Source organism: Vigna unguiculata, chromosome 6, assembly GCF_004118075.2.
Source record: "Vigna unguiculata cultivar IT97K-499-35 chromosome 6, ASM411807v1, whole genome shotgun sequence".
In the NCBI taxonomy this organism is placed as follows: domain Eukaryota; kingdom Viridiplantae; phylum Streptophyta; class Magnoliopsida; order Fabales; family Fabaceae; genus Vigna; species Vigna unguiculata.
Genome location: NC_040284.1, coordinates 31,271,496 through 31,285,496, shown reverse-complemented (window position 1 = coordinate 31,285,496; position 14,001 = coordinate 31,271,496). Strand labels below are relative to the sequence as shown.

The window sequence follows — 14,001 nt, the reverse complement described above, 5'->3', positions numbered from 1 at the left end:
ACCATTAATTGGTGGGCCTTCTCGGAGCTACGAGCCAAGCCCAACATCATCATCAAGACACAATGGGCCCCAACCCAGGCTTCTCACCAATTTTGTGGCTTCCATTACTGGCCTGTAGCCTTATAGCTATGTTTATGGCGGGAAATAGCTTCATTTCGCCCATTCCAGATTCCACTGCACTTCTTATTTTTCTCTGCTTCACTTCACACCATTCTTCCTCTTATTATTGTTATTCTATTATTATCCCTTTCTTTCAATTATACGTTTTGATAAAGCATCTTCTTTTCTTGTTATTTATTTATTTTTTTTACTATTATCTCTGTCTGTCAATTATAATTAGTGTTCAGTTTGAAAGAGAGTTCAGATATTTCATTCTCGTACCTTTTTTTGTGTATAATAATACGGATCCTTATTCTTCAAAGAATTTTTTTTTTTAATATACTGTTTTTTCTAATAACGAAAAACACTGATTTTTCTTCAGTATCTTTACCGTTGAAAATCAGTTTGCTCATTTAAAGAACTCATAATTATTTATTTTTAAATAGTTTAAATATTCATTTTTTTTCAAATATTAATTGCTTATAGCCATAAGCTGATTTATTTAAAATATAATTTCATACATTGAATGTATGTGTTTTTTTTAAATGAATTTCTTAGTTTATTTTGTTCCCTCGAAAATAAAACATATGTCAACAGTTTCTATATTATTTAACTTAAAATGTTTAGTTTTAAATGAGAACACTACTTTAATGTCTTAAATTACTTGTACCTACCCAAATGGAAACACCCAATTGTGTAAGCTGTCTCTAATTGGATTGTCTTCGGATATTGCTCTACGCACCACACGACCAAACCTCCTATTTTCCAGGGAATAACAAAATCCGTACACAAAAAGGTATAAACAATCCGTAGTAGGAGACAAAATGTATATGCAATGAACAAACTTTGGTGGAGATAATATAATTTAAAAGTATTACACACCCATGGATTGTCCCACGTACACAGACAATTGGTACGATAAAAATAACATAAATGGTTTTAGATTAATAATTAGTGTCATATATATATATAATTCAAAATGTGATATGCTCATAAGAAAATATAAGAATACCTCCATCATTTAAAAAAGCCTAAGCTTCCGGGGTTATTTAAAACTATTACAGAATTTAGGAAACCACAAAGTTCCTTCAAACATGCACACAGTCAAAATGATATTAATGGTGTTTTAATTCAGCATTTAAAGACTTCCTCACACACAGTGTTAATTTATTTTACAATGCTACTATTTTTTATCTTTGTGTATTTGATTAAGTTGATGTTGTTGATTAGTTAGTAAAAAAAATGATAGAATATGTGCATAATATGAGAGGTAGGGTTGCCAGCTATCAACTACCACAACTAATCCGACCGATCCATCTATCCATCCACCCATTTTGTCAAGCATATGCTCTCTTTTTTCATTTTCAACTTATCTTCCAACTGTTTGATATCTCCCCATCAAACTCACATGTATATAAGCTTCTTTCCACACACCTCTTCCACGAACCATCCAATCTCACCTTCTTCCTCTTCAACTATTCCTCCATCTTCACCACCAATAACCCATCACTGCCCAAGCTAATCGTGTTTATACAACAATCACAATCACAAACCCATACCCTTCCAACCAAGCCATTCAAAATGAACCGTGCGGAGCATATCGCTTATGACATGGTCATGATCACTCTATCCGTATCTCTGGTCGTTCTTGGCATCATCCTCTTCCTAGCTTGCAAGAAGAAACCCGTTGAATCCGAAGAAACACTTCCCGTGAAGCTGTGTGCTCGTGCATACCCCTTGACGGAAGTTGATGCCGCCACCGATGGCTTCAACCACAGGAGAATCATTGGGCAGGGTCGCCTAGGAACCGTGTACGCAGGGACACTGGAGAAAGAAGAGTTTGTAGCTGTTAAAAGGATTCACCCCGTTCTTGTGTTGAGCAATGCAGGTTTTGGTTTCTCATCCGTTTTGAAATGGCTCTCCTTGGCCCAACACCCCAACGTAGTTCCAATCATAGGGTTCTCAGAAGCACCGGGTGAGAGAGTTATTCTGATGGAGTTCGTGCACATGGCGAGCTTGGACTTCTACTTGCATCAAAACCAAGACGGGGCTTCACTTTTGGATTGGAACAAGAGGTTCAGGATTGCAGCTGGAGCAGCCAGAGGGCTTCAATACCTGCATGAAGTGGTGGCACCAAACATTGTACATGGGTGTGTTAAGTCCTCTAATATCCTGATCGATGTGAACTTCTGTGCTAGGATTTCTGATTATGGGCTTAACTTTTTGGCACCTGTGGAAAAGAGAGGGCTAGTGGGGTACGTGGATGATGAATATTGGAGTGAAAGAAGGGGTGGTGGAGCTACCAAGGAGAGTGATGTTTATGGGTTAGGGGTGGTCCTGCTTGAGCTTTTAACTGGAAAAGGGTGTGAGGGAGGGTTGTTGGTGAAGTGGGCATTGCCTTTAATTAGAGAAACCAGTTTTAGTGAACTATTAGATCCTAGGTTGGTGATTCCTTCTGACACGAAGCCTCTGGTTAGATTAGCCAAAGTTGCTTCAGCATGTGTCGGTAACTCACGCAAATGTAGACCTTCTGTCGCTCAAGTGGCTACCATTTTGAACAATTTAGAGACTGAAGTGTGCCTCTGATTCCCATCATGATGTAGTCAAATTCATTGAGCAATTTGCCTTCAATTTTGTACCAAAAAATGGGTTTGGACCAATCGCCAAGAGTTGGAATGCAAACGGCATAAAAAATAAAAAAATCTTAGTCTTCTCTTATGATTAGTTAATGAATTGACCGAAATAAAGAGGAGAAAAAGTGTGATGAGTTTGGTGAGGTTGAGATTCATCGGATGCGAGTGATTGGTGAGAAAATTGGTGGAATTTTGAGGAGGGAAGAGGGTGTTATCGAATAATTTTTTGTTGGGGAATTTTGAAATAGAAAGGTGGGACGGTGCCGTTGTCCTTAGGGCGGTGAGTATTAATCTCTGGTTCCGTGTAGCATGGGGATCATCCTTTTGGTCATGAAAGTGACCTATTTTTGTATTTCTTTAATTCTTAGTTTCTCCAAACTTTTAATGTGTGCATATGTACCTATTTTTCCCAGCTTGTAATTAGGTACCCACAACGTTAATATCGGTGTTGTCTTTTAGTTTACATACAGCTAGTAAAACAGTATTGCTTACCAAAAAGGAAAATAATAGGAAACAAATAGTATAGTGTATGAAAGAGAAGTAATAATAATAATATAGTAATACAAAACCAATACTCTCCGTAACGCATGTTTTTATTAAAATAAATTGAGTTGTAACTACAGATTACAGAGATATAGATGGAATATCAATTTTTATTTTAAAATAATATATATTTTACATGCAGTTTTATTAAAAATACTCATCCACATCTTGATTTATGAAACCCATCATTGATATGCTTTACGGTGAGTCTAGTTATAATTTAATCCTAATCGAAAGAATTCACAAGCTTAAACCTATTTATACTAAATAAACAAAAAGATAATATATGTGATAATTGTTAACTAGGAATTTCTTTACCCCGTGAAAAAAAAAACAAGGTAGGAACTTAAAATATAATTACCAGGTTGTTTCCCACATGCTTAGGCTAATGATGGCAGGAATAGTTTGATTCAATTAGTTTGGGCCCAACAATATCGGTGATTGGGTCTTCCACCTCAAAAGTTAAAACGAGACCCAAGGACTTGGGCTTTGGTTATATGTTTGACCCAACATAGTTTGAGAACTGAAAATCAACCGTGGGGTTGAGGAAACACTTTATAAATACTATAAATAAATATTTTTAACGAAATAATAAAAACTAAAAAGATGGTACTTGAAACGAATATTTATCTTTATCAAATTATATTTTAAGTAGGACTTACCCGTTCTACAATATTTTGAAAATCTACCCACTTTGGAAAGTTGAAAAAAACAAAAAGCTTTGGGCCTTTGTTTTGGGTATAAAAAAGAGTTTTTTCGGAAGGGTCTTTCTTCCTGCACCTCCAAAATTTCTTTTACACCTCCAAACTTTCTTTCAATTCCTAAAAAACCCTTTGACCATTTAACAAACTTTGCAGACACCACACCCCCAAAATTATATGGACTTCCGAAAATCAAAATATATAACTTCCGGAAGTCAAAATATATCACCGGAAGTCGACTTCCGGAAGTCAAAAATCATCACCGGAAGTCGACTTCTGGAAGTTAAAAATCATCATCGGAAGTCGACTTTCGAAAGTCAAAAAACATCACCGAAAGTCGACTTCCGGAAGTCAAAAAACATTACGGAAGTCGACTTCCGTATATAAAAAAAAATTATATATTTTATTTTATTTTTTAAAATACATATACAAAATTATAAAACATTTAAATTTAAAAAAGATTACTTTAAAAAATAAAAAAATAATAAATAATAAAATTACAAAATAAAAAATTGAAAAACAAATTTGAAAAATAATTTAAATTCAAATAATAAAACTTTAAATAATTAAAAAAAATAAATATATATATATATATATATATATATATATATATATATATATATATATATATATATATATATATATATATATATATAAACCGGAAGTCGGACTTCCGTATATATATATACAAACGGAAGTCGACCTCCGCTATTAAAAATTATAAAACATATATATTTTATAATGTTTTATTATTTTAATTTAAATTATTTTTTAATTTTGTTTTTACTTTTTCTTATTTATTGATATTATTATAATTATTTTATATTTTATTTAAATTTTTTAATTTTGTTTAAAATATAAATATTTAATTTTAATCAAATTTTAATTTTTTTAATTATATATTTTTTATATTATTAAATTTAAATTTATTTTTATATAATTTATTAAAAATGTAATAAAAATACAAAAGAATTAAAAAAATATATTCAAAATAACATATATAAATAATATATAAATAATCAAATTTAAAATATAAAAAAAGGAATATTCTTGAAATTCGAATTCTAGTGATATATAATTTATTTTAAATTTGATTATTAATATATGTTATTTCAAATATAATTTTTTTAATTCTTTTTTATTTTTATTAAATTTTTAATAAATTATATAAAAATAAATTTAAATTTAAAAATATAAAAAAATATATAATTGAAAAATTTTTAAAAATTTGATTAAAATTAAATATTTAAATTTTAAGGAAAATTAAAAAATTCAAACAAAATATAAAATAATATACATGAAATATATAAATAAAATAATTATAATAATATCAATAAAATAAGTAAAAGTAAAAATAAAATTTAAAAATAATTTAAATTAAAATAATAAAACTTTATAAAATATATATGTTTTATAATTTTTAATACCAGAAGTCGACTTCCGTTTGTATATATATACGAAAGTCCGACTTCCGGTTTATATATATATATATTTATATTTTCATTTTTAAATTATTTAAAATTTTATTATTTGAATTTAAATTTTTTTTCAATTTTGTTTTTCAATTTTTTATTTTGTAATTTTATTATTTATTATTTTTTTATTTTTTAAAGTAATCTTTTTTAAATTTAAATGTTTTATAATTTTGTATACGTATTTTAAAAAATTAAATAAAATAAAATATTTTTTTTTTATATACGGAAGTCGACTTCCGGTGATGATTTTTGACTTCCGAAAGTCGACTTCCGGTGATGATTTTTGATTTCCGTGATGATTTTTGACTTCCGGAAGTCGACTTCCGGTGATGATTTTTGACTTCCGGAAGTATTTTTGGGGTGTGATGTCTGTGCGTTTATTTAAATGATTAAAGGGTATTTTGGGAATTTAAAGATTTTTTGGAGGTGCAGAAGAAATGCTTGGAGGTGTAGGATGTAACATCCCTTTTTTTTAATAAACTGTATTATTTATTTTAAATAAAACACTTAGAAAATCTTCTATGTTTACTAATGTTTTATATTTTATGTAGTTTAAATATTAAAAATATATTTTATTATGATGTAATTTTTACTTATTGAAAATAACAATAAGAACAAAACAAATAATATATATATATATATATATATATGAAGAATCTTTTAAAAGAGATAAAAAAAATATATAGAAAAAAAAAGAAGAAGAAGAGATAAGAAGATAAGATGAGAAAAGATAAGAAGGAAAGAAAAAAAAAACCTAAGAGATAAACATTCATTAATGTAGGTAATGATGAGAAAGATAAGCACATGTATAAGCTTATATATATGTATGAAATGAGAAGTTACGGGAGAAGTGAGAAAAAGTGAGAAAGAAAGAAAGGAGAGAGAAAGAAAAGAGAAAGAGAAAGAAAGAAGAGAGAGAAAGAGAAAGAGAAAGAGAAAGAAGAGAGGGAAAGAGAAAATAGAGAAAAAAAAAGTTTAGAGCAAAGATTCAAAGAGATCCTAGTCCTCTTCAAATATTATTAGTGTGCTCTTCAATCAATAAGGTAACGGGGGAGTGAGGTTAAGCTCTTATATATTAATCTTGATAAACTCATGGGTTTTATATTAATCTTTTATTTATTTTGACTCATATATTATTCTTTTTACTTTCATTTAACTTATTTTCATTTATTATCCTCTTATATTTATTTTATTTAATCTCCAATTATATACTGATCCTGTTTATTTATTTATTTTATTTAATCTCCAAATATGTATTGATCCTGTTTATTTATTTTATTTAATCTTTAGTTACGCACTGATTCTATTTATTTATTTTATTTTTATCTCCAGTTACGCACTGGTCCTATTTATTTATTTTATTTTATTTATTTCCAGTTACGCACTGGTCCTATTTATTTATTTTATTTTATTTATCTCCAGTTACGCACTGGTCCTATTTATTTATTTTATTTTTATCTCCAGTTACGCACTGGTCCTATTTATTTATTTTATTTTATTTATCTCCAGTTACGCACTGGTCCTATTTATTTATTTTATTTTATTTATCTCCAGTTACGCACTGGTCCTATTTATTTTATTTTATTTTATTTATCTCCAGTTACGCACTGGTCCTATTTATTTATTTTATTTTATTTATCTCCAGTTACGCACTGGTCCTATTTATTTATTTTATTTTATTTTATTTATCTCCAGTTACGCACTGGTCCTATTTATTTATTTTATTTTATTTATCTCCAGTTACGCACTGGTCCTATTTATTTATTTTATTTTATTTATCTCCAGTTACGCACTGGTCCTATTTATTTATTTTATTTTATTTTTATCTCCAGTTACGCACTGGTCCTGTTTAATTTATATTTTGTTATTATATTTATTTATGACATTCTAATCCTTGTCTAATTATTTATTTAAAGTTCTTGCTTTGATTCTTATTTTATTATTATTTTATAATTAAAAAAAAATGTGAAGTGAAAGTAAATATTATTTTATTCAGTGAGCTTGAATATAAGAAAATTACATGTACATTTTATTTTATTTGATGTTCTTTGTGTATAGTTTATACAATGACATGAATTGATAGTCATCACATTTAATGACCTTTGAAAATATTCAAGAGTATGTCAGTTGAGTAAGAGTTAAGTCTAGATTAAACCAGTGTCAAAGTGGTTGTATTTGGGAAGTCACAGTTTGGTACACTGCGGGATGAAAGGCAGGGACCATGGTGGGGTCTAAGGAAGTTTTACCAAGTAGGTGAATATCTGGATAGTTCAGAATAGCGCACTGGACTAGGATATTCATAGGCCAAACTTGGGACTGTCCGATACCTGCTCGGCATCGCCAAGGTTAGGTAGTGAGTATATATCTCTTTTGTGAGCCGATGAATGGCTAATATTCTCGAGAAAGAAATAATTATGATTGTACCAATGTTTTATGAGAAATACTCAACTACCTAATCACTTCCCAAAGCAACTTTTGATGTTCAGATTGGATCATCAGAAGTGGAATATGGATCCATATGTCTGGTAAAACAAGATCAAGTTTGGTGGTTATAGGTCCAAATCTAGGCCCCCGGTGTCTGCATTGTTTGTTGAGTTTATTAAGATTGATATTTAAGTCTTATAAAGACCTCACTCCTTTCATATTTTTCTTTCATATGTACCTGTTGCATGAGCAGAAGAGGAACCTGCTCAGTGAGAGTTGTTCGGGATATTATTGGTGGATCTTCTGAAGATTGACTCATGGATAATTTCTATTTAGGAGATATTAAAAATATAGATAATCTTCTATTCTGATGTAGAACTCTTAATATTTTACAAATATATATTTTTGTAATATTTCATGAAAAATTATAGAGATGTAAACTATATATATAAATATGAAGTTATGTTATTATTAATGTTCTCTCAAGGATAATCTTATGGTAAAAAAAAAAAAACAATTAATTCCATATCTTTTTATCAAATAATAATTATTTAGTATAGTAGTCAGGGTGTCACATTGAGTGGTATCAGAGCAGTTCCTTCTGTCAAGACCTTGGGTATGGTGTCTTCCATGTTTGTAGTCTCTACTAGTAAGTAGAGGTGCAAGTTGTTTGTTCTTACATTTTTCTTGTAAAAGAGAAATGCAAGATAAGTAGATTAATAAAAGTAAGTAATAACAACAATTAATACTTGTAGTAAGGATAAGTTTTAACAATAGTTAAAAAAGAAGAAGAAGAAATCTAAAGAAAACTAAGGAAATTGTTCATTCTTTCAGGAAAAGATGGATAACGGACCAAACATTACCAATGAGTTGTTGGAAAGAATGACAATTGTCCTGGAAAATATGAGCCAAAAACAAAATGTTGAACCCATGGAAAATCAAGGATTAGAAACCTTTCGCAGGAATAATCCACAAAAATTTAAAGGGGGATTTAATCCTGAAGGTGCTCAGTCATGGATAGCAGAAATTGAGAAAATTTTCATCGCAATGACGTGTGCAGATGCAAATAGAGTCACATTTGCTACATTTATGCTCGTTGAAGAAGCTGAAAACTGGTGGAGATTTACAAAACAACAATTGGAGGATGAAGGGAGACAAATTACTTGGGAAGTCTTCAAACAAAAGTTTCTGGAAAAATATTTTCCAGAGGATCTTCGAAGGAGGAAAGAAGTTGAATTCCTTAATCTTCGTCAAGGAATCATGTCTGTAGGAGAATATGCAGCAAAGTTTGACGAGCTGTCAAAGTTTTGTCCTTACTTTCATGATAGAGTTGATGAACGTTCCCGTTGTTCTAAGTTTGAAAGTGGACTGAGACCTGATATTAAACAAGCAGTTGGTTATTTAGAGATTTCTTCCTTTCCCACTCTTGTAAACCGTTGTAGGATTTTTGAGGATGATACTAAGGCAAGACAAACTCAATGGAGGCAAGAAGGGCCTTTGAGGCATAAAAGAAATGATTTTAATAATAAGAAACCCTACCAACGTCCATCTCATGCTTCATGGAATTCTTCAGGACAAAGACATTCCTCTGCTGCCAATAATTCAGGCACAACCCACCCTATCAAATGTTTCCACTGTGGAGGACCTCATCTGTCAAGAAACTGCGCCACAAGGACTGTAACTTGCTTCAATTGTGGGAAATTGGGTCATTATCGTAATGAATGCAAAGAGTTAATTAAGGAGCAAGGAAGTGGGGGAAGCAGCAACAGAGGAAATAATCAACTTGGAAGACCAAAGACAACCGGGAGAGTCTTCACGATGAATGGTACTGAAGTTGTTCAATCTGAAGATCTAATTCAAGGTAAATGCATCATAAATGGTCACCTCGTTAATGTACTATATGATTCAGGTGCTACTCATTCTTTCATATCACATGAATGTGTCAAACATTTAAAGTTACCTGTCTCTTTATTACCATATGATTTAACTGTGTCTACTCCTACCAATGTTCCAGTCACGACTTCACTTACATGCACAAATTGTCATATTTCTATAGGGAATAGAAAATTTTCTGTAAATCTTATATGTCTACCCTTGTCTCATTTGGATATTGTTCTTGGAATGGACTGGTTATCTTCCAACCATGTTCTCCTAAACTGTCACGATAAGACTTTAATTTTTGAATCACACATAGGTGAAGTTTTTGACTCAAAAGAATTAAAAGAGAGTACTACCAACCACAATGAAATCCCAAAAGGATCTCAAGTATACATGATCTTAACTTCTTTAAAAGTCAAGGAAATTCCAGACATTAATAAGTTTCCTGTTGTTTGTGAGTATCTTGATGTTTTCCCTGAGGATGTCCCTGGGTTACCTCCACAAAGAGAAATAGAATTCACTATAGACTTGGTACCAGGATCAAGACCTGTGTCTATAGCCCCTTATAGGATGTCACCTCTAGAGTTAGCAGAGTTGAAAAAACAAATAGAAGAATTGTTGGATAAACAATTCATCAGACCTAGTGTTTCTCCTTGGGGTGCACCAGTATTGTTAGTCAAGAAAAAGGATGGAACAATGAGGTTGTGTGTGGATTATCGTCAGCTTAACAAAATCACCATCAAGAACAAATACCCTCTACCAAGGATTGATGATTTGATGGATCAATTAAGAGGTGCTGTGGTATATTCCAAAATTGACTTAAAATCTGGTTATCATCAGATTCGAGTCAAGGCGGAAGATATTCAAAAGACAGCATTTAGGACAAGATACGGTCATTATGAGTACTTGGTAATGCCTTTTGGTGTGACCAATGCTCCTGCCATTTTCATGGATTATATGAACCGTATTTTTCATGAATTTTTGGATAAATTTGTGGTTGTTTTCATTGACGACATTTTAATTTATTCCAAAAATCATGAAGAACATGAGAGACATTTGAGGATTGTGTTACAAATTCTAAGAGAGAGACAATTGTATGGAAAATGGTCAAAGTGTGAATTCTGGTTGAAAGAAGTTCAATTTTTAGGACATGTGATATCACAAAATGGCATTGCAGTTGACCCCTCAAAGGTTCAAGCGGTATTGCTTTGGGAACAACCAAAGAATATCACAGAAATACGTAGTTTCTTAGGATTAGCAGGCTACTATAGAAAATTCATTGAAGGATTTTCTAAATTAGCATTGCCTTTGACTAAGTTAACACGTAAGGGACAACCTTTCGAATGGAATGAAGCATGTGAGTTTAGTTTTCAAGAGTTGAAGAAAAAATTAACATCGGCACCTGTTTTAATCCTTCCTGACCCTACAAAAAATTTTGAGGTATATTGTGATGCAGGCGGACAAGGATTAGGATGTGTGTTGATGCAAGAAAGAAAAGTTGTAGCTTATGCTTCACGAACACTCAAGCAACATGAGCTTAATTATCCTACACATGATTTGGAATTAGCTGCAGTGGTGTTTGCATTGAAAATATGGAGACATTACTTGTATGGGGCAAGGTTTGAAGTTTTTAGTGACCATAAAAGTTTGAAGTACCTTTTTGATCAGAAAGAACTAAATATGAGACAACGTAGATGGATGGAATTTCTTAAGGATTATGACTTTGAGTTGCAATATCACCCTGGGAAAGCAAATGTTGTTGCTGATGCTTTAAGTCGAAAGTCTATACATGCATCCATGATGATGGTGAAAGAATTGGATTTGATAGAATCATTCAGAGACTTGAACTTAGCTGTAAAACTTAGACCCAATAGCATATACTTAGGAATGTTAAAAATATCAAGTGAATTCTTAGAAGAAATAAAGAGAGCTCAAGAAAGAGATCAATTTTTGCGAGAAAAATTGATAGCAAAAGTTGAAGGAAAGGAATCTGAATTCCACAAAGATTCAAATGGAATCATCAAGTTTAGAGATAGAATTTGCATACCTGCAAAAGAGAGTTGAGAAAGTTGATAATGGAGGAAGCTCATAAGAGTAGCTTAAGTATTCATCCGGGTACTACAAAGATGTATCAAGACTTAAAGAAAATGTTTTGGTGGTCTGGGATGAAGAAAGAAGTGGTGGAGTTTGTTGCACGTTGTCTAGTGTGTCAGAAAACAAAAGTTGAACATAGAAAGCCTTATGGGGAACTACAATCCTTAGATGTCCCAGAATGGAAATGGGAAAGCATATCCATGGATTTTGTGACAGGTTTACCAAAGACTGTGTCAGGTCATGATGCAATTTGGGTCATTGTAGATAGATTAACAAAATCTGCTCACTTTTTACCTATTAACATTAGATTTTCCTTAGAAAAGTTAGCTCATTTGTACATAAAAGAAATTATCAAGCTGCATGGAGTACCCTCTAGTATAATTTCTGATAGAGACCCTCGTTTTACATCTAGATTTTGGGATAGCTTACAAAAAGCCTTGGGAACAAAAGTTAGGCTTAGTTCAGCTTATCACCCTCAAACTGATGGACAATCAGAAAGGACTATCCAATCTTTAGAGGACTTGTTGAGAGCCTGTGTTTTAGAACAAACTGAAAGTTGGGAGAAATTTCTACCACTTATAGAGTTCACTTATAACAACAGTTTCCACTCAAGCATAGGAATGGCTCCATATGAGGCTCTATATGGGAGAAGGTGTAGAACCCCGTTGTGTTGGTATGAGAATGGAAATTCCTTAGTTTTGGGTCCAGAGGTAATTCAACAAGCAACTGAGAAGATTAAAATGATCAGGGAAAAGATGAAAACTTCTCAAGATAGGCAGAAAAGTTACTATGACAAACGAAGGAAACCCATTGAGTTTGAAGAAGGAGATCATGTTTTCTTGAAAGTTACACCTGTAACTGGGGTTGGTAGAGCTCTCAAATCTAGAAAACTTACACCCAAATTCATAGGTCCTTATCAAATTCTTAAAAGAATTGGTTCTGTCGCATACCAAATTGCTTTACCTCCAAACCTTTCAAAACTTCACAATATTTTTCATGTGTCTCAACTTCGTAAATATATTCATGACCCTTTTCATGTGATAGAACCTGATGTAGTACAAATACGAGAAAACCTTACTTATGATGTAAGGATTGGAGATCGAAGGATTAAACAACTTCGGGGAAAGGACATACCTTTGGTAAAGGTATTGTGGAGTCAACAAGATGAAGGTGATGCAACTTGGGAATTAGAAAGTAATATGAGAGAGATGTATCCCCATCTTTTTGCAACCACGTGAATTTCGGGGACGAAATTCCTAAAAGGAGGGGAGAAATGTAACATCCCTTTTTTTTAATAAACTGTATTATTTATTTTAAATAAAACACTTAGAAAATCTTCTATGTTTACTAATGTTTTATATTTTATGTAGTTTAAACATTAAAAATATATTTTATTATGATGTAATTTTTACTTATTGAAAATAACAATAAGAACAAAACAAATAATATATATATATATATATATATATATATATATATATGAAGAATCTTTTAAAAGAGATAAAAAAATATATAGAAAAAAAAGAAGAAGAAGAGATAAGAAGATAAGATGAGAAAAGATAAGAAGGAAAGAAAAAAAAAAAACCTAAGAGATAAACATTCATTAATGTAGGTAATGATGAGAAAGATAAGCATATGTATAAGCTTATATATATGTATGAAATGAGAAGTTACGGGAGAAGTGAGAAAAAGTGAGAAAAAAAGAAAGGAGAGAGAAAGAAAAGAGAAAGAGAAAGAAGAGAGGGAAAGAGAAAATAGAGAAAAAAAAAAGTTTAGAGCAAAGATTCAAAGAGATCCTAGTCCTCTTCAAATATTATTAGTGTGCTCTTCAATCAATAAGGTAAGGGGGGAGTGAGGTTAAGCTCTTATATATTAATCTTGATAAACTCATGGGTTTTATATTAATCTTTTATTTATTTTGACTCATATATTATTCTTTTTACTTTCATTTAACTTATTTTCATTTATTATCCTCTTATATTTATTTTATTTAATCTCCAATTATATACTGATCCTGTTTATTTATTTATTTTATTTAATCTCCAAATATGTATTGATCCTGTTTATTTATTTTATTTAATCTTTAGTTACGCACTGATCCTATTTATTTATTTTATTTTTATCTCCAGTTACGCACTGGTCCTATTTATTTAT

The 14,001-nt window shown here is 31.2% G+C and overlaps 1 protein-coding gene across 1 annotated transcript; it reads left to right on the top strand.

Moving 5' to 3' along the window:
* The first annotated feature begins 1,303 nt into the window (after positions 1 to 1,303).
* LOC114187437 (receptor-like serine/threonine-protein kinase At1g78530) lies at positions 1,304 to 3,214 on the top strand. The gene has a single exon (XM_028075698.1). The coding sequence runs from the start codon at positions 1,342 to 1,344 to the stop codon at positions 2,683 to 2,685; it is 1,344 nt and encodes a 447-aa protein (XP_027931499.1). The 5' UTR covers positions 1,304 to 1,341; the 3' UTR covers positions 2,686 to 3,214.
* Positions 3,215 to 14,001: the final 10,787 nt, after the last annotated feature.

What these genes read in the sequence shown, in the direction of transcription:
- LOC114187437 (XM_028075698.1), top strand. Translation starts at nt 1,342, where the DNA reads ATGATAGAATATGTGCATAATATGAGAGGTAGGGTTGCCAGCTATCAA.